This window comes from Pteropus medius, unplaced genomic scaffold (assembly GCF_902729225.1).
Source record: "Pteropus medius unplaced genomic scaffold, Ma_sr-lr_union100, whole genome shotgun sequence".
Lineage (NCBI taxonomy): Eukaryota > Metazoa > Chordata > Mammalia > Chiroptera > Pteropodidae > Pteropus > Pteropus medius.
The window spans coordinates 3710679-3732529 of NW_024349519.1; the positions used below are offsets into that span (position 1 = coordinate 3710679).

The 21851-nt window shown below is 38.1% G+C and overlaps 1 protein-coding gene across 1 annotated transcript in view; it reads right to left on the reverse strand.

Moving 5' to 3' along the window:
* Nucleotides 1-9609: 9609 nt before the first annotated feature.
* Nucleotides 9610-21851, reverse strand: part of ANO6 (anoctamin 6) — a 165410-nt gene continuing 153168 nt past the window's right edge. Inside the window, 5 exon segments of the mRNA XM_039882240.1 lie at nucleotides 9610-9816; nucleotides 14783-14817; nucleotides 14820-14887; nucleotides 16176-16378; nucleotides 20282-20487. Of these exon segments, the coding sequence (XP_039738174.1) occupies nucleotides 9610-9816; nucleotides 14783-14817; nucleotides 14820-14887; nucleotides 16176-16378; nucleotides 20282-20487 (719 nt within the window).

A 21851-nucleotide genomic window follows, 5' to 3' on the forward strand; every position in this document is an offset into this window, starting at 1 on the left:
GTTTCATCGTCCAAATCAAATGTGAATGCCTTGGTTGGCTCTGGCTCAAATTTTTATTACAAATAGTGGTTCTCATGGTTTTTGGTCACCAAACCCCTTTATACTCTTAAAGTACTAAGAATCCCCCAAAACACTTTTGTTTATATGAATCATATTTACAATATTTAGTATAATAGAAACTAAAACTGAGATGTTTAAAAATTTACTTAATTTAAAATCCATTGCATGTGAAACACAAAATGTTTTAATGAAAATGTTAATGTTTTAACATTTTTAAAATGTTAGAAGAGTGCATTGTTTTGTTTCTAATGTCTGGCTTAATAGAAAACAGCTGGATGCTGATAACTTGTTTCTTTGTTTAATCTGTGGCCATATCCAATATTATGTAGCCTCTGGAAACTCTACTGCACATTTGAGAGGGAAAGAATGAAAAAGGCAGATCATGTCTTCCTATTAGTAAGAAAGTAGTTTTGCTTTTGTGGACCTCCTGAAAAGGTCTCAGGCCTTTCGGGGGAAACTTAGACCACAATTTGAGAACCACTGTTCTAGAATCTCATGGCTGACAAGGCGTTTCCTACATATGTCAATATTTCTTAGACTTTTCCACCCTAAGTATTGTTCTTTTATATTCACATTTTACATTCAGTTCCATTTTATTTATATATATATGCATGTGTTTTATGTTGGTCATTTCCTTCCTAATCATTGAAATACTCACTTCTAAGAGGATGGCTCATGTTCATCCCGTGGTTTCTTCTACTTCCTGGCACAGACGTTAGGGACTTAAAAATGATGTAGCATGGTGGGAACTATTTAGTTCTATTTTATGGATTAGGAAGCTGGAGCCTAGCAAGGTTAAATAACTTTGTGGAAATAAGCAAAGATCAACCAAGGGAGAACAAGCAGAGACTATTCTGAGCTTAGTGTAGCAAAGGAGTCAGCTACCATCACATGCTTTTTGGCAGAGACTTAAAGGAAGGAAGAAGCGAGAAAGCTTTATAGTGAAAAAAGGGAAGGTTTCAGGTGTGCCGTGGTTGGAGGCTGTTGGCATGGAGAAGCTGGAGGCAGGCTAAGGAGAAGTGGGGTGTCCTATGTGACTGATTAGGGGTGCATATTTGGTTTTCTCTGGGTGGTCCTAAGTTGGAATCAGGGAAAACAATTAGGGAAAATAAGTCAATTATTAATCAAGTCCTGGCCATTTGGAGCTGATTATCATTTGGCTTCCTAGACTGTCACTAGAGGTAGTAATCTGACTTCTTACAAGTCTGACTGACAGCAGGTCGGTTTCCTGGTCTAATTATTGTAAAGGGCTGGTTTTCTGGGCAGGATGGCACAGGTTGTGGGTCAGAGTTTTATTCACATATATGGTCTGGACATTGTCTATTTTTATTCTGTCTCAGCTTGCTAAAGGATATGAGGCCAATCACTGGCAGGTTCAGGACTTGAACCAAGGTCTCCTATTTCTGAATCTTATTTGCTTTCCCATATCCCAGACTGCCTGGAACCCCAGTAAACTAACCATCAACACTGTCTTTTACCTATACATTGCCCACATTTTTTTTTCCAGTGACTTTCTGTTATATTCTAAATGTACTTGTGGACTCTAATTAAAACAAGATATATTTTTGGTGAGGCCAACTATATTCTTGAGATACTTAGATAAATAGATTAAAATCCTCGCTCTGTACCCCAGGCAAAGTTTCTGTTCCTTTCTCTTATCATTTACAGTATGTAGGCTGGTCAGGAGGGACGAGAATTACATTTGTTCCGGGCCCCGATTCACAGAATACAGAGATTTGGTTTAGTTTGAATGGTATAGCATGACCTGAGAGTTCCTAAGAAAATGGAGGGCAGAAGAAACGAGATGTTTATAACAGACGCATCATCCAGATTATTTCCATGGGCTGCAGAGTTGAGGAGTGTTTTGTGAGCAGAATGCTGGTGTTCTGTCTTTCTTACCTTTAAGAGCAACAGCTGGCAGAAAGCAGGGGAACTAATTTTAAGTAATGAGGTGGCCGTGAATGAATGGAGATGTTAAGACAAGATTTAGAAAATGATGATATTGTTGTATTATCAGGGTGGATGAACTCAGGAAAACCCAGGAAGAGAGCCCCAAAGAGATGTGCCAAGATATGTTCCTTTCTCCTGTGGAATGCTGTCATCGGGTGTTAGGGATTATACCATTCACATTTAACAGGTGATAGAACTTTAAAAGGTGACATAGAAGAACATTATCTGGGAAAAATTTTATTCTAGGTTTTCAGTGCAATCTCCTAGATTAAAACAAGGAAGGTAATGACGTGATTTACCCTTGCAAAGGAAGTTAAAGAAGTCCCCAAAACATATTACCTCACCTCGTTATTAGTGAAAGGCAAGTATTAACATCATAATTTTCTCTGGGCCCCAGTGAGGCTCCTGGGGTTGTATCTGATCCATCGTCATCAATAAAAAGGGAAATTGAGACAACTTCCTGGGAGCTGCTCCTTACATGTTTGCTTGTAATTATTTTGAGGTTCAACCTAAATGGAGTATGTTTTGGTAGTTATACTCAGGGGCTTTCTCAGAGCAAAAACGAGGGACCTGGAATTTCCCACTACTCTGGATCTTCTGATAGATTCACTCTTTTTCCGGATTGTCTTTATTATTCTGGTCTCTTTAGATTGCTTCCTATCTTCCTTCTCTAGCCAGTCTTTAAGAAAGAGTTGCTCTACAATTTTGATGTTGAAGCTAGAGCTCTGGGATAGTGGATACTGATTGTTCCAAAGGACCTAATATACTTGAAGGTAAAATTTGGTCTGTTTAAAAATAAAGTAGAGGAGGAAAGGCCCACTGGTGAGGCCAGCCCTTGAATTTTGGTGCCATCAGCGTTTACAGATCATTCTACACCCAGAGCAGGCCACTCCATGGTTTTCCCATCATTAATAGAGACCTATCACTATGCATCACCACAAGCAACACTGAAGAGAAAGTAAAGGTAGGGTATTTTGTAATCATAATTGTGTTTATTCATGCTGAACAATATTAGGGATCACAATCTACTTACTTTAGAGTTCTCCTGTGGAGTGGTTCTCATTGGCAGGAACTGGGTGTGATCATGGCAAGGCACCCAGACGAGTGAATGAGAAAAGAAAGGTAGGGCCAGGGATCTTGGGGATCCCTTCCAATAGGTTAAATGACAAAAATAAAATAAAATCACTCCAGCATTGCAAAAGATCCTATGTGTTAAACAGTTTTAGGAAACGAGGCAAGGGGTTTTTAAGGGCTACCTATGTTGTTTTCTGGTAGGAAACGGAAATGCTGGTCCTTTAAGAACATTTACAAAATCTGTTTCGTAACCAAAGAAACACATCTCCCCCCCAAAAATGAAATAGTTGTGGCCACAGCTGGTTATCCCATGATTGTTTTCCCTCCAAATTATGCTTGAATGCCCCATGTAACATGAAGGCTCTGAGGTGGGATAAACTCTCTTCTTTCCCTCACCTCAGTAAGGTTGCAAAGTGGCCTCCCTATTGTGAGAACTAGTATCAATCTCCTTCTTGAATCTGAAGGTACCCAGGTACCTTCTGAGCATCTCAGAGGAGTGAGAGTGTAGACAGAAAGGAAATGAGTCTTTACCAGGGATAAAGACGAGATTTTTGCTTCCAGTTTTCCCTTTTGGTCTTTCATAGGTTCTCCATTGCCTATCAAAGGCAAATTCTGTGCTAAATTCACCACTTCTGGCAGTCCAACCTACACTTCCAGAAGATTCATCAGCCATAGGTTTCCAACCCTCTCCCCTTCGATTCTAGTGTGACTCAGGGGCAGGAGTCAGCCAAAGTAACACTTCCCAATGTTTGTCCTACCTACCCAGCAAACCTCCTCCACCTTGTATCAGATAGTAATGTGAAATAAATGAAGACCAACCAAATGAGAACACACAAACGCTATTTATTCCAAGCTCCCTATAGCAAGGAAGTCAGCTATCATCAATTGCATTTTGGCAGAGACTCAGAGGCAGTAGAAGTGAGAAAACTTACAGTGAAGAAAAAGTAAGGTTTCAGGTGTGCCGATTGGAGGGTGTTGACATGGGGAAGCTGTGGGTGGGCTAGCTAGAAGTGAAATGTCTTATGAAATTGGTTAGGGATGCATAGCTGGCTTTCTCTGTTTGGTCTTAAGTTGGAAGTAGGGACAAAAATCAGGAAAGCCGTCAGAATTAATCAAGTTTTGGCCTTTGGGGCTGATTGTCACAGAGGTTATTTTTTCGCTTTCAGGACTGTCACCACAGATAAAACAGTCTATTGTACATAAAGGGTTGGTTTCCTGGGTTGGTTGCTGCAGGTTGTGGGTCAGAGTTCTATTTTTATGTATAGTCTGATCATTGCCCACTTGCTTAATCAGTCTCCCAGCCACAAAGGGTGACAAGGGAGACCATGAGCTAAATGGCTTTGTGAAAGGTATTCTCTAAGCAGAGCAGGAGAGTTAGCAGTCCCTCTACTTGCAGCCTCTTGGCCGTAGTTGGAAAAACTGGAGTACTTAAAAAGGAAATGGAATAGACTAAATTTATAATTGCTATTTCAGATATTTTAAAGCTTTTCATTAAGTTTGCAAGTGGAAACAAAGTTTCCTTAAAAGGTGATAACATTTGCTAAGTTTATGAAAAGAAGAGGATTTGGGCTGAACTTAAGAGCTTAAGGATAGGAGTAGCTGATCTGCAACTTTAATACACTAAATATGATTTTGAAAAACTAAAGCGAATCTCTGGGGTCTCTTTGGGACAAAGAGATGGCTCCCAATTTGTACTTCCTCGGACCTCTGGGGGGTGAAATGGGCTGGGCTGGGGTGACAGTAGGACTTAGGTTTCCTGTAAAGCCTTTTTGTACAGCTTGGTTGCATTTCTTTTATAATCATATGCTTCTTTTATAGTCCTTTAAAAAAAATCTACTTAAAACTTCTCTACAAAAACATCATACTGACAGTGAGATGTGTAAGTAAACATCTGGCATGTGCCAGGTGGGGCTCAGATAACTACCAACTACAGTTGTCTCCCCTTTTCCACGGGGGATAAGTTCCAAGACTCACAGTGGATGCCCGAAACCTCAGAGGGTACGAATCCTACTTATACAATGTTTTTTTTCCTATACATACATATTTTTTTCCTATACATCCATGATAAAGTTTAACTTATAAATTAGGCACAGTAAGAGATTAACAATAATAAAATAGAACAATTATACTGTAACTAGTTATGTGAATGTAGTCTCTCTCAGCAAACTAGCACAATTTCTTTTTCCTTCACAATTTCATGGCTAGATGATTAGTTCTTACCATAGGTATTAGCAACCTCAGCATACAAATTTTTTTTTTCCTTGAGAACTTTCACCTTTTCACTTACAGGAAGCACTTTTAAGGCTTTTCTTTGGCATATCCGAATTTCGCCATCACTCCTCTGTGTTTTGGGGCGATTGTTAAGTAAAACAAAGGTTACTTGAACACAGCACTGTGATACTGTGACAAATCTGATAACCTAGATGGCTACTAAGTGAGTAATGGGCGGGTGGCATGGACAGTGTAGAGACATTGGATAAAGGGGTGTCTCATGTCCCGGGCGGGATGAGATTTCATCACGCTACTCAGAATTCAACTTGAATCTTATGAATTCTTTCTGGAATTTTCCATTTAATACTTTTGGACCACAGGTAACAAACCATGGAAAATAAAACCATGGACAAAGGGGAGAGAACATCTGTATTTAAGATCTCATCACTGCCCCCAAATAGAAGGGGGTACTTGGAAGTGAACTTCTAGTTGTTCCTTTGCTGTACTTAAAATGCGTAAGGGAAGAATAACATTATTCGTACCGGTCCCAAGAGCATTATTTAAGGATCAGAAAAGGCTTCTTCCTATTGGTCCAGGTATGGACTATATCCGAGTTATAGTGTGATTGGAAGCCTAATGAGATTTAAGCTGGTTCAAAAAAATCAAAGGATAGAATAAGTTAAAATTTGAATTTTAGGTTGTCCAGGATAAAAAAAAGTTGAATTTTTTGTAATGAGATTTTCTTTTCTATTCTATAATCTCCATAATTTCTCCTTTCTGCACCCAGGGCCATGGCAGGTCCAGACAGCCTTCCTGTGACTCCTAGAGACTTGCCCTTTCTGGGTGACGTTGCCTCTGCAATCATGGTTTATAGCTAGTAGAAGCCATCTTTATGCAATTTAACACTTCCTCCTCCTAGCTGATGCAGCTGGACACTGGAGCACCTGGCCTGGTGAGCAGAGGGGAACTAGTTTTCATCTTCCACCTGGTCTCCAGGCTTGACGCCCTGTGTAGGGCTCAATCACAACTGTACACAGCAGCTCTGGCTGAATCCCCACCCTCAATCTGTCCCAGAAAAACCACGTTTCAAAGTAAGTGTAGGCTGTGAAAAAACATAATTTTAGATATAATCTATATGAAAGTGAACATTTGTTACCTGATTTATACATAACTGGTAAATAGCAGGTATATATTTGCTCTTTCTTAAAAAATTTAAGACCATTAAATAGAGTAACCACAGTATTATTTTTTAAATAATTTTATTAAAATGCACATAATTATAAAAGGATATTAAAATGCACAGAAATCTCAAAACATTACAAACTTTACATTTTATGCCACAGTGTATGAATGTTTATGAATATTTTAGTTCTACTTTAGTTAAGCTACTCATACATTTAGATTTTTCAAACATCTTAAAATATAATACAAACATGACAAAATGGTACAAGAAATGTTTCAAGAACAGAGCACATTCTGTCCCCCTATTGTGAATTAATGTTTTCTGAAATTCAAGACGCAGGTGCAATTAAAAGGGAGGACTTTGGTGACAGTTTATAAGATGGACTTATTTAGTTTTCAAACAAAAATGACAGCCTTCCCTTTCTATTGACATAACTAAAATAGCTGAGGGATATTTAAAGAAAAATCCCCTGAGTATTTTGGTCTAATGCTTCAATCCATTAAAATTCACAGGCATTACCAAAAGGATACAAAACGAAAATTTCTCTAGTGGTTAACACTGGGCAGGTCTGGGGCCAGATTTTCCCTTCACAGGTCCACTGCGACACCCATCCATTTTTCCAGGGGCGCTGCCTCTGGGTACATTTACAGATCCAGTCCATGACTGCCGCAGACAGCCCCACATTTTCCTTCACCATCAAGTCAGCGCTAGACTTACATTAACACTGTCAGTGTCATGGGTGACCCTGGGTCCCGACTACATCTTAGCTGTTTGGCAAACACTGGCAGTGTCATACATCATGTCTGCTGCCTTTAAAAAGGTAGAGGGTTTTTTCCTGCCTCTTCACAGAAGCACATCCTAGACCAGGAAGGCAATTTATGGAAGATGATTTATGAAAACATAAATGCACAATTCTTTTAAAGTCATATCTTATATACAAGGAGATAAGGCAAACATTTCCTTTTCTATGCTTCTATAAGCACTGAGTAATTGCCAAATCCAATAGTAGGAGATAATCATACAGTTCAGAAAAGAGAAGAGGTAATATGAGAGGTGGCGACATCACTTCCAAGAACAGTAGCACAGGTGAGCGGGGCAGGGAAGAGTGGCACCCGTGTCTAGGCTCCGCAGAATAAAAAAGGGTTTCCCCACTGGGAAGAAATTCACTTCTCATTCCCAGTGCAGTCAGACCTCACATAGACTGTTGCAAGCACTTTCTGATCCTCGTTAGCATTACCAAGAAAGGTAGTAAAATGTTGTCTCTGATCCACTGGGACAACTCAAAAGTCCAGATATTGCTTTGATGAATCTAACACACATACTGTTTTTTTTCTTTTACTATTTGTGGCAAACATTTAGAATTGTGACCTGGAGTTAGGCTACTCTATTATAATAGGCCTCTAAATCTGCTCACTAAACATGTTTCCTTTTCCTTTACTGCTGAGTGGGTTCTGAGTGGCTTGGCTCCTGTTGCACCTGGGCATTTAGCAGCATCCCAGTGGGTGGTGGCCCATTTAGCAAGATCCTGGTGCCAGACCTCCTCTCCTGCACCCAGCACTGCCCTATTACCAGTCAAGGGTGAGGGGTACAGACCTGTGTCGTCTCCAGTGCTTACTGGAGGCTCTAGCACCTGAAAGGCAGTAAAGCGCTGTAAAGACTGCTGAGCTGAACAAATCGAGGGCAAGATATGCATAGTGCAGGAATTTAGCAGGAAGATACCTCCAGCTGATGGCAGGATTTGTGACCAAACCATTTCCTTTTCTTATCTTAATGCCTGATTGGCCTTAGGGAGGCTAGAAACTCAAATCAAATCCAAAGTCTCTTTTCCTGATTGGGAATAACCTGGGTCTCTCCCTCTCCTTCCCCACAAATCCACTGGTGCAAAGATGCGGTTAGAAACGAGTTACTGGGCTGGGCACAGGAGAATGGAGGGTGCAAGGAGTTACCTGTGGCTGATGCTTTGGTATGCTAATCGCTTGGACATGCAGAATCCATGCCAAAAGGCGCCCCCTACACAGGAACTCAATGAGGCTCAAGGCTGGGGCACTTGGCGTTCTCTTCACTGTGCACGTCAGTCATGTCACGATGGCCATATAGTGAGCCACTGGCGATGGTGCTCATGATTTGTAATACTGTTCTTCCTGTAGCTAATGAATAAAGGGCAACTGGTAGGAAGTGGATGAGCTTTATCCTCTCCAGGCCATTACGTTGATAGAAATGTAATGTTAATCACTTTCATTTTTTTTTTCAAGAAACTACACCTCTTTAGAAGAGGTAAATTAATTTACTTGATCAATAGGAGTTACAGTTCTATTTGAATCTGTAACTTTGCTTTTTTCACGATATTCCCTTGAGAGTTGCAAAGCATTCAACATTGATTAGGCACAGAACATTCTAGGACTGCTCCTAGAAGATAAAAGGTGTCGCTGTGGATTAGCACAATTATGCTTCAGTTCCTTGGGATTTTTATTCCAATCCATTAAGAGTATTTCTTTGAGATGGAAAGATAAGCCAGAATGAAGACAAACTATTTCCTGTTAACTGAGGTTTCCTTTTCTGTAGAGCTGTGATAATACACCTCAATATCGTGAATTCTTCAGTCTATTTGCCACTTAATCCAGCATTCAAACTGAGTTCTGAGTTAGCAATGTTTAACCATGCAAAAGCTATAATGTTTTGTCTTTAATGATGACGCTGTAAGGGAAAGACAACTCTGGAACAATTTGGCAAAGCAAAGAACTGAAACACTACTTAAAAATAAAGACCATGTGCTTGAGAACAGAAATGAATGAACTCAATCAAATGGGAGGAAAAAAAAATCCATCATGCTTTAGAAGGGGCGGTTTTTAAGCACATTAAGAGACTTTTTCTGTGATAGTGAAATTCCAATTTATCAAAGGTAAGGTTTCAGGTTTTCCAGGTGATTAGTTTTATGTTCTTCTTGATCTAAATTTTACATTTTCTAGTTCCTGCATCACTAGCTGAAACCGAAAAATAATCTACATGAAAATGGCAATAGTTAACACTCATATTTGCCAAAAAGTGACTGACCTTAAACATTCTCATTAGAGATTCATAATATTTTTTGACAGAGCTAAATTCTCTAAAGTGCTTCTCAGAACATAAAGCTCTTATTCTGATTTTGGTCGTAAATTGTTATCTACTGCTTCTACCATCCTCTCAGATATGACCTCCATAGTTTTTGTCATATCTTTGAGGTGATTCTCATGAAGAAGCTTTTGGGTTAAATATTTTTCTCTCTTGATCTTGCTCTTCGTGCTTTTTGATACGTCTGGAATCGCATAGGAAATGAAAAATTTCACAGAGTAGATGACATGCTGAAGGAGAGAAGAAGAAAAAAGTCAATCAAAAAGACATGGAGGGGAAAACAATTCGTTTCATTTATTTTTGCTGGTCATTGTGGCAGTATATCTGGACAAAGTGTGGGCATTCTACGTGTACATCCAATCTCTCCCACCATGATATGGCTCTGCCAAGGAGCTACGTTTTATTACTTTATATATTTCAAGAACAGTATTTGATATGTAGGGAAAAAATATACCTAATATCTATAATACTCACCATGACACTGCCAATGCTGTAGTTTTTTGTGTGCTCCTTTCCTATCTCATTCCCAAGCCTCTTCCCCAAAGGCAAACATGCTCATCGGTGCAATTATGTGATTTTCTTTTACTTTTGAAAAAATTGTTAAAATATATATATATCCCCAAATAATGTTTAGTAGTCTTGTTTGATTTGAACTTTAGAAAGCTTATAGTATATAAGCTTTATAAACAATATACGTTGTTTTGAAAAAAATTTTTTTATTCAGAACTAGTTTCTAAGATTTATCAAGGTTATTGTGCATAACTGTGGTCTATTTATTTTCACTTCTGTATAACATTCCACTGTTTGAATACATTATCATTTATTCCCCTAACAAAAGGTATTGGGCTTGTTCCTAGTTTTTGTATTAGACGCAATGATGATGGGAATGGTCTTGCCCTTGGACTCTGGAGCATATCTGTGAGATTCTCAAGAATGTGCACCTAGGAGTGCTGCTGCCACAAAATCTATTCTGTTTTACAAGGGGTGGTTTTTAAGCACATTAAGAGAACATGAATGTTCAATTTTACCAGGTAGCAACACATTATTTTCCAAGGCAGTTATACCAGCTTACACTCCTACCAGTGGTATATGATCATTTCAGTTGCTCTACAGCCTTGCAAGCACTTGTTATCAGGCTTTTAAAAAAAAAAAAAAACCAACATAGTTATTAAGAAATGAACTTTCGCTTTGGTCTTGCTTTGCATTTATTTGATGACTAATGAGGTTGAACATCTATTTATTCAACATTCAAAAATTCCCGATCTAGCAAGGGGATGGAGATAATATGCAATAAAGATAATTAAAAACAAATTATATATGGTGTTAAAAAGTGGTAAGAACTATGGGAAGACAGTAAAGCAGAGTAAGAGTTATTGTATTATGGTGAGAAGTGTATTTAAAATAAATTTTAGATGGATTAGCTTGGATATGCCTCATTGAACAGACTTTGAGGTGAAAGCATCAGCCAGGCAGATATCAGGAGGACAGACATTCTGGGCAACGGGAATAGCCAGGGCAAAGTCTATACAGTGGAAGCTCGCAGGATGTGGTCCAGAAATGGCAAGGCTGGAGTGATGTGAGCAAGGAGAAGTGGCATCAGAGAGGTAACAAAGTGTGGCTAGAAGCGTAAGGCCTCGTATGTCATTGTAAGGACTTTGGCTTTTACTTCGAGACATGAAGACAACAGAAAGCCCAGTTAGAAGACTGTTGCCCAAATTCAGGCAAGAAATGATGGTGCCTGTGACCTGTGGTAGAAATAGTTGGTAAAAAGTGGTCAGATATATGAAAAAGCCAACGGGACTGGACGTAGGGCAAGCGGGGGAGAGAAAACAAGATTCTAAGAGTTCTGTCCTGAGCAGCTGGTGAGGTGGAACTGCCACAGTTGAGAACGGGAAGACTGACTATGGATGGAACAGATTTGGGGCAGGGTGGGGAGAACACTGAAAGTGAGTTTAAGCAAACATGGAAATTTGAGGCAGTATATTCGAGATATCTGTTCGATATCCAAGCAGAAAGTTCAGGTAAGTAGTTGGATTCATGGGGCGAGTTCAGAAGAGAGGTGTTTTGGAGCTATCCATTTGTGAGTCATTGGCATGTAGATGGCATTTAAAGTCAATGTACTGAATGAGATCACCAGGGCTGTGACTAGAGAGAAAAGCGGACAACCAAAGAATCGGCCCCAGGATCATTAAGGAGAAGAGAAGGAAGGGGCTGGCAAAGAAATTGAGACCACCTAGGGAGGTAGGAGGAAAGGCAAACAACAACAACAAAAAAACATGTATTTTCTTGGGAGCCAGGGCAGGAGGAATTTCAAGGAGGAGAGGGTGATGAGCTGTGTCAAATGCTTCTGATAAGTTAGGTAATGTGAGGGTGGAGGATATTTTGAGATGAGAGAGATCAGAGTGTTTGAATGATGGAAATTACATAGTAAAGAGGCAAAAGTCATGTTGTAGGAAAGAGAGGGCTTTTTTCCCCCCATCTATTTCTGAGATAGTAATATTTACAGATATGTGGATTTTCTGTTATACTACCTTTGCATTACTGTGATAAAGTCAATGTGGTATGATGTCATCTTTTAAAAATATATTGCTAGAGTCAGTCTGCACATTTAAAAAATACTTTTGCATCTATCTAATGAGTGAGATTGGCTTATACTTTTCCTTTCTATTGTCTTATTTTAGGATTGAAAAAGAGTGGGAGAATAGTTCCCTTTCTTTTCTGATCTCTGAAGGAGTTTGTATAAGATTGAAAAAAATCTGTTCTATAAAGTTTGGTATCACTCTCCCATAAAACCATAAGGCCTGGTGTTTTCATCGTGGAAAGATTTTTCAGTTACTCAAAGTTTAATAATTCTAGGTTTACAGTTACCTTCTTTAGCATTTTGAAAATACCATACTACTCTTCTGGCTTCCATGTTGCTGTTAAAAACTCTACTCTCATTCTACTTTTAATTTTCTTTTTCAGTCATCTGTCTTCTTCCTCTGGTTACTTCTAAAATCTTATTTTTGGGGTGCTGCATTTTCCTTATTATGTGTGTAAGTGTGGATTTCTTTATCTGCTCTGCTTAACATTTTTGTTTTGGTGTGCTTCCTGCTCTCTGAACAGATGTCTTTCATTTATTTTGAAAAATTTTTAGCCAGTAACTCATCAAATGTTACCTCTCTTCCATTGCCCACTTTTTTCTTGTACGATTTTTTTTTTGAAAATTAGTCCTTTTTATTGTGTCTTACATATCACAACCTCTTTTTCAGACTTTCCAATTTCTTATCTCCCTGCGATGTGTGAGGGGTAATTTTTTCAGATTCATCTTCCAATTCACTAATCTCAGATTTGTCCAAATTTCTGTTTAATCCATATGTTAATTTTTCATTTCTAAAAGTTCTATTTTTCAAAATTGCCTTGTAACTATTTTTAGTTTCTTACTGTGTGCTCAGTTTTGACTATTGTTTATTTGTTTAAACATTTTTACATACAATTTATATTCCTTATGTGATAATTCAAACTCTTGAAGTTATTTAGGTTCCAAATCAGTTGTTTTTTTCTGGCTGAATCTCACTCATGTTGCCCCTACCCCTATCTGTCATTGTTGATCTTTGATTGTAAGCTCATATTTGATTATCGCAAAATCTGAGAAAACCTGGGATCCAAATTGAAGACACTTTTCTTCAGAAAAGATATGCATTTCCTCCTGCTCTGGGACACAGTTAGCCCTTTTCGGGGTCCTGGCCGAATCCAAGAGTCTCAAGCTCAGCTTTTCTGCTTTGCTTCTGACTCAAGCCTTGACTCCTTGAGCTTTTAGATGGAGGCAATGATGACAGCACTTGTCCTCAGAGCACTCGTGAATCTCAGGGGTGCTCACTGTCTACTACTCTATTTTGGCCCATCACCTGTTTTCCCCTTTTTGTATATTCTCCTCCCTTTTAGTGAGCTCAAAAACGCAAAGGAAATGTTTTAAGCTACTTCTAAATGTTTTGTAGTGAGATGGCCCCTCACAGTGTCTAGTCTACCATATCAAAAGCAGAAGTCTAAACACTTGGGCAACAACATGTTTTAATATAATGACTCTTGCTGATATATCAGATACTGTACTTCAGGAATCCATTTATGGTGGTGAGTTAATGATACATTACTTTCTCCTTCCGTTAGTGTGTGGTAGCTACTAAAAAATACTAGAAAAATTATCAAAGCCAGGTAGCCTATCCCACTTCTTTCTTGCTAACAGATTCTGATTTTATTCAGAGAAACCAAATATCTCTAGGAGGAACCATGTGCTATAGTTCTAGGATGAGATACGATGGAAGTCTGCTCAGAGTTGGGGTGGGGTGGAGGGGGTTCTGACAAAGCATTTTCTTTCCTGACAGAAAGAAACAGGTATGGCTAGCATCTCCCTTTTCCTCCTCCTTGGCCCCAAACATAAACATGTTATTCGGAATTGCAGCATTCATAATGCAACCACAACATGACACGCAATGAGAGAAAATCAGAGATACAGTCCTTATATCAGTGAGATGGAACTGATTTAGGAGTAATCACCTACTTCTAGTGAACTTTATGTGCGAAAAATCAACCCTTATTTGTTTAAGCTACTATAGATGGTTTTCTATTTCTTGCAGCTAAATGTAATCCTAACTGACCGTACTAATTAAGCAACTTTTGAGGTTCTGGAATTTGGTAGTAGTTATTCACTCACTGTAAGAAGTTGGCTAGATCAATTTCAAATTTATAGGTGCCTTAGTCATTTTTCAGAGCTGGTTGATTTTAGGGATATAAAACTATTGTAAGAAGGTATATTATAAAAATCAATAAAAATAATACAAATAAAACTATTACAGCAATTAAAGTTACTCCAGATCAGAGGTCACATCTTATTCATCTTGAATAAGTCCCTTTTCAGCCTAATATGTAGCTCAGTGCTCCCACCCTAAAGGCATTCAATTAATACTGAATTGAAAAGAACTGGATCCCTTTAGCATATAATATGCTTTTAACTTTTAAAGCAGATAAGCAACTTCATTTAATTAATGAGCTTTATGTGTATTCTCAGATCAAATTTGATTAATGTCCTAAAATAATTATTAGCAAGAGAAAAGAATGTATTATACATTTCAAGTCAGAGTCGGCAATACTTAAAGTTAATAAAGGGTCTGCATATATACTGCCTTATAAACTATTTCCAAGTATGTATACTTCTCCTACCTCCATGACAATGATAAAAGCCAGCTTGGCTGCATCACATGCCAATAGTAGATGTTGTGTTTATATTGTTGTGGGTGTCCTGGAGGGTACCGGAAATCACGATACCTGGAAACAAAATCGAGGCAGGTCAGGAGATAATTCTTTTAGATCAATGACTGTAAACGAGGTCCCATTTGAAAAGAGGTCATATTCAATGCAATGCTTTTAAATTGGGCATTATAGAAATTTTCTCCCAGAGGTTTAATTTGGTAACAAAACTCAAATAACTATTCTAGTAGTACTTCATTTAATGAACAAGAGGAAAATGATGGTAAATAACAGATTCCGTCTTTGTAAAAAGAGAACAAAAATATCTCAAAATTTTTGGTAGTTTTATGCCTACTTTCTCAAGATAATAACAAACAACTTAGCATATTTTCAGAATTGTTTATAAATTTATATCATGGTGTCATCACAGTTCAGTTCAGCTATGGGGCTCTCTCTGCCTATAGAGAGTAATATATATTTATTATAATTTTCTTACTAATTTCCTGTTGTCAGATGTCATATACTACTGCTGTTAGTGTTTCTCCCTCAGGTAGCACATCTCGAATTTTCTGCCTGTAACCTATTAGACCTAGAAGAATTTAATTACTCTTTAGAATTATGCAAAGTAAGAGTAAGCAGATTCAGTGTGAGATTCTGAAGAGGCTCTACTATGTGTCACTTTGAAACATTTATTTGGGGCTTATTTCTGATTTCTTGGTTGTGTTGTTGAGAATTTGAATCAGAAAGCTTTGAGGAGTTGATCTAAATGAATTTTAAAGCCTCCTTTAGGTTTAAGACTCCATTGAACAAAAAAACTCAAAGAACTGTGGTCAATGAACTTATAATTGGTAATTTAGTTGATGTATACTGTCTACAGTTGATCTTACCAGCCACTAAAATCACTGCAGAGAGCTTTGTAATACCTTTAGAGAATACTTTTGGCTAGGCTGGAGTATTCACAGTTCCTATCTTTGTGTTCCTTTAAGTGAGAGTGCTTAGTTTGTCATCATTCAATGTTGTCAGGTTGTGCTTGAATAACACATTAGTCATAACAACTCAATTATCTTGCTTTTTGGAACTCTTAGAATTTCCTCATTTCTAAGATATAAAACTTTTCTCCTGGATCGGTCTACCTGTAATCATTTGAAACTCTCAACTTTAAATCTTGCTTTATGGTTTGATTTGAAAGCTCTAACCCTAGTGTGTATTACTTTTGTTTCTTATCCTTTTTTAAGTTTGATTGAAAAGAAAGCTAGGAAAAAATGTCTCTAGCAATTTTACTTAAATGACATCAAATAGAATTACATTACAATAAAAGTCCTTTAAAAGATGGAAGTGCATTTGAAAACACGTAAGCAGAACTTGCCTGCACATGGTATGACCACCAGGCCCAGAGTACGTATTTCCCTTGCTTCTGTTTTTAAAGTCCGCGACACTGAAGTAGGAGAGAGTATTGTTGATGTATCCCTCCATGGTGTGGTGGGTGTGGTCTCCATAAGGAGGGACGGAGAAGGACCAGTAATACACCAGGCGGGGGATCATGTCTGATGTGAAAGCAATGATCATGGCCTGTGTTGGGAGGAAAAAAAGGAGACATTAATTTAGAGCCTTCACAGCTATGGTTACCCAACATGCCAGAATTACATTTTCATCAGTGTTCTTTTTATTTTTTTTTAATTAAAGGTTCAGAAACCCTTTCTCCTAACTAACAATTGGATATAGATAGTGAATAGCCTAAAATCTTTGAGCAGCTGCTTTAAAGTAGAATAGTGTCCTTTTGGTCTTCAATTCTAAGAAATGTCCAGAAGTCTATCTGTAGTTCAAAAGTGAAGGCCTGATAGTCGTCGTTACGTTTAAGTGCAGTAAGAATAACTGTGGACTTGGGTATTGTAACTCGAGAGTTTCTTGCAAATACGTAAATTATATTTTTAAAAATTAGAATGTAACAAAATTCAGTCAACCTTGGAGCTCTATTCAATATAATTTAAATCTTTTATGATTCACATGTAGAAGGCCCTTGTGTACATGTAATACTAAGGTTAATATTCTGAAAATATTTTGGGTTTAGACAATTTCTTTGCAATACAAAATTGATTTTTAAAAATTACTTGCCTCTTAAAAATAGAACGTAAGCCACATAAAATGTATTTTCCTTGATCTAAACTAAGTAAATAACAGCCCTTAAATTTATACTTTTTCTCTATAGTATCTTGTTTAGACAAGTCAACCCATACATAGTCTGTAAACTCTCAGTATATACTTATATATGCTGTTTCATTAGACAGCAGTAATTTTTAAATTTTAATAAAATGTAGGTAGCAAAATATATTGGGTTGATCCACTCACATAGTCAAGCAATGATGTTTATTTCGTTAGATCTAGTGTTTAAGCCTCTAAACTTCCAAAAGTAATGAACACTATAAATTATCAAATTAGTATGTTCCCAGATTAAAGGAATAAATGTGGGTCAAATGTATCTTAAATATCTTAAATGAGAGCTTTATGGATATTCTCAGATCAAATTTGATTTAAAAAAATGTCCTAAAATAATCATTAGCAAGAGAAGAATGTATTGTACATTTTAAGTCAGAATTGACAGACATCTGTTAGGATGTAAAGCTCTTATGAATTACATGAATTTTCTCTAAAGATCTTTAATTTGGGCTTTAAGTTCTCTAATGTACAAAACTGGTTTGAAGGAAAGAGAAAGTAAAAGCTAAATGATTCAGTCATTTATTGAAGCAGAAGAACAGACATGTTTTTGGTACAACATGATTTTTAATAGTATTTATCTGAACATATGGTTTAGACACAGATCACAAGTCAACAAACAAGATCTTAGGCAAAGCAAGAAAAACAACTAAGGGGTTTTTCTATTGCAAAATTTCCCCCCACTGGAACCACCTTTGTCATTTCCTCTAAAACATTTTTCTGTGTGTTTGTCTGCCTGCCCGTGGTAGTGGTATAAGACAAGAATATTTTAATTTTCCAGATTTCATTAGATTAAAATTTTTTATTATTTAACTGAACTACAGCTTTATCTAGAATCACCTGCATATGTGCTTTAGGAAGCTACAAAAAATTCTAACAAGATAATTCTATTTTCTGACAAGATACTTTTTCTTCCTGAATTGAGCTGCTTTGAGACACTCTGCAAAAGTACAAATAAATGCAGTGTGCTCCATTTCCCATGCTGTTCCAAACATAATTTTCCATTTATATCAAAATAAATTAAAACTGGTCTTCAATAGCAGATGCTCTGGCATGATACAACAATGTCAATTCAGCTTATTTATTGAACCAGCAGCTTTAAAATGATTTTATAACAAACTCCTGCTTGATGTCCCTTCTCATCCCTAGTGGCTATTCTCTCCTTCCCACAGTTAAAAATTCTCCTATTATGTAAAGTTAGCCTTTCTTGCACACGCATTAGGTATGTGAGAGGATAACATACACAGGACCTGCATCTTGAAAGTTGTCTCATATCCTAATATGGAAAAAATTCCTGGGGTATACAAACGAAGCCTAAGGTATAAGAAAAAACAAAAACAAAAAACAGCTACTTGGGTAAGAACCAGTAGCACCGATGAGCGGTACGTGAGCACGCACACAGCACTGAATAGCCCTGGAAACACACCAGCACTCCATCTGCGCGAATGGAGTGGAGCCAGGCTGGGGCTACTAGGAAAAAGGTGCCTAACACAATCAAACTGGAACGCTTGAAGAATGGGGAGTATGAGTCAATTGAATTTTCTGGTTAGCTGAAGGTCAAACAAAAATCCTTTTAGTTTCAAACCTTGTTGCTGAAAATTTTCCTAAAGCACACAAGTCCACGTTCCCGCCTTGTTTAGTGTTGTGCAGCATATTGAACGTGACAGATTCATCCTTTTATGACTATGGAACTTGAAAGGCCTCACTGTCTTATTTCTGAACATCAGTCTTCATTTTGCAGCACAGTGGACATTGAAAGTGTGGGCTATTTGAGTAAACGGAAACTGACAGAAACTAGCAGTTGTTTTTTGTGCGTGTGTGTGTGTGATTTGCAACTTTCTCCAAAAAGGAGGGATAGCATGCAATTCAGATAAATTGAAGGTTCTTGGGGGTGACAGTTGGCCTCCAGATAACTTGTTTTATTGTATAAAACTGTAACTATGGTTCAGACAGTGACCCGCTGTAAAATTCTTGTGCCTCTAGTTTAGATACCTGTCAAAGTCTACACACCGTCACTCTGGATGATGATGAGTAATGAAAATGATAAAATAGCAGCTAACATTCCTCGAGGACCAGCCTCTGTGCATTCCATGCATTAACTCAATGAATTCTCTAACCACCTTTTATGGTATATAATCTTAAAATATGTGATTGGGAATTAATTTACAAATGATAAAATGGAGCTCTGAAGTATTAAGGCCTGGCCATAGGTCACGAGGCCGGCAAGCTGCAGTGCTGGGAGCTGGAGCTCAGGTCTGACCCCAGAGTCTGCAGTGCTCAGCAGCTTCCCTCATCCAGGAGCCTAACCCATAGGCACTGCCGAATTCTGTTCTGTTTCTACAATGCTTATGGAAAAAGGCTGGGGACTCAGGGCAAAGGGTAGCTTAAGAAATTAAAACTGGGATGTCATTTTGTTGGGGACTATGGCTTGGCAGTGAAATGAGAGGAAACAGCCCTGGTTCTAAGCGTATTTCTAGGGCAGGAGGTCCTGATGAGTTGGCATGTTGGACTCTGTGGGGTTGTGGGGAGAAAGAGAGAGACTGAGTGTTTGGACAGGTCCCTAATAAAGGTTGTAAACAACTGAGTTCTGGTCCCTCACAGCTGGGATACAAGCAGGATATGAGGCTAATGACCAGACAGTGGCTAGCAGTGACTAAAGGGGTACGGGGAAGACATGGGACCTGTCCTAAACCACCTCTTTGAAGAACCTCTGCCCTAGGAGACAAGGGAGGTAACACAAGATTGGGGATGCACAGTGTTCATACTTCATTAAATAGTTACTTTATGTTGATAATTTGAAATATATAGCAAAATACGGTAGAATGATAGCTGTTATTTTAGGATTCTCAACCTCTAAATGGATAGATTTCCATGTCCATTATAAAAGCACTTTTGGATAATTCCTTTTATAGTCATTTGAGGATTAAAAAAGTACTTATTGTTATTACTATTAGAATGTTTCTATTGAATAAAAACTTTAGCAAACGTGCAACAACAGTATAATGGTTACTCTTAGCAATTGCCTCTATAAGACAGACGTCTTGACTTTTAATTACTTTTAATTACTTTTCATGACTTACAAACAAAATACATTAAAACTAATAATTAGTTATAAGAGCTATGTTGTTTGTATGGTGAATAGTCTTGGCATCCTTCTCCCTTTTTAAGAAATATTAAACATTTGATTCCAGAGGTAGCAATGCTAATACATTTTTTGGACTTTTCAAGGTCTTTACCCTGTGAAGCCTAAGTTTTACTCACATTGGTCACCACAGCCAGAATTGCTATTCCTTGCATGATGGGCTGCCATGCTCCGATGTCTTGGGCTTTTTCTGGCACCATGCGTCTATACTGGGTGGTCATTTTCCATGCATCCACTCTTATTTCCAATATATTGTTCACCAGAGCCAACAGAGGGGCCAGTGGAAAAGAGGCCACAAATAAGGTGACGAACCCAAACTGAATAACTGTCAATGGAATGGACACACGTCACAGAATGGTGGATGGATGGAAGGACAACATATTTTCCTTTACTCTTGTAAAGAAAGAGAAAGGCAAACAACCAACTAACCCCCAAAGAAAACCGACATCTGTGGTAACAACTGTTCAACAGTGAAAGAATCCAAACAAAACACAAATATGGGATTTTGAGGAAGAAGACGAATTATAGATTGTTTCATACACACACACACACACACACACACACACACACTCACTTAACAGGAATAATATATTTAAAAATCTTAAAGCTATTTGCTGATAAATGATCTTGGGATACTCTAAGCATATTATTCATTCTCAGTGTTGAAACAGAATGTTGGAAGATGATCTGTAACTTAGGATCAAAAAAATATTGTGCACGTATCTAGCAAGTTAAAAAGAAGTAAGAAATGTACCTTTGGGAAGACCATGCTTAGAGAATGTTGGAGAACATATGTTGAAAATAGGCAAATGAGCAAGCTCCCCGGAGTCTGTGAATGCAAGTGCTGTGATATTATACAAATCACAGAAATGTATGTGATAAGAGTGTCTTAATAAGTCAAAATATAATCCTTTAGGAATTTTTATCTTGAAGTTGCTGCAGGTCACATGGTCACACTGAGTCAAGATTTAAGTGTGATGGCTTAGAAGATTTCTTCTTCCTTTTCTGTAATTTATGTGGCATCTACTCTACATACCATGTATACTATACTGTATTGTACTATACTTTTCAGTTGTAGATCTTCCCCTCCTAATTGGCAGACCTTTAAAGTAAGCTAGTACAGGTATGTAACACAGACTGTGGGTGAAAAGAAAATGAACAGCCCCTGTAAAGCTACTGCTAGACCAGGGGGAGAGACCACTCTGGCCAGGAAGGCCAAGGCTGTGGAGGGGTAGGTAGGTAGGAGGAGCTGGCATGTGCTTCTGGTCTGAGAGGCCAGAGTGTGTTACAGAAGGGCAGACAGGGCTGGAAAGACCTGGCAGGTCCAAAGGCCAGGGAGGAGTGGTCACGTTTAGGGAAATCAGATAGGCAAGGACCAGAGTTGGTGATGTCAGCAGCAGAGCACCGAGCAGTGAGGTCAACATCTGTGTCTGACTCATCTAACCCTAAATGAACTTATCAACCAGAGGAGCCCAGAAAGTAACAGAATTGAGTGAAATGAGTGCAGTCAACTGTGGTAAACTGGCAAGTGCATGTCCTATTGAAGAGGACCACTCACAGTTGCTATGTTGGAATGAGGTCCCAATGCTGCCAGATCTCATTATTCAAGAGAAGCCAGAAATTAGGGCTACATTAGCAATAAACTCAAAAATCCCAAAAAGAAAAGATACCATTTATAACAAAAGCATA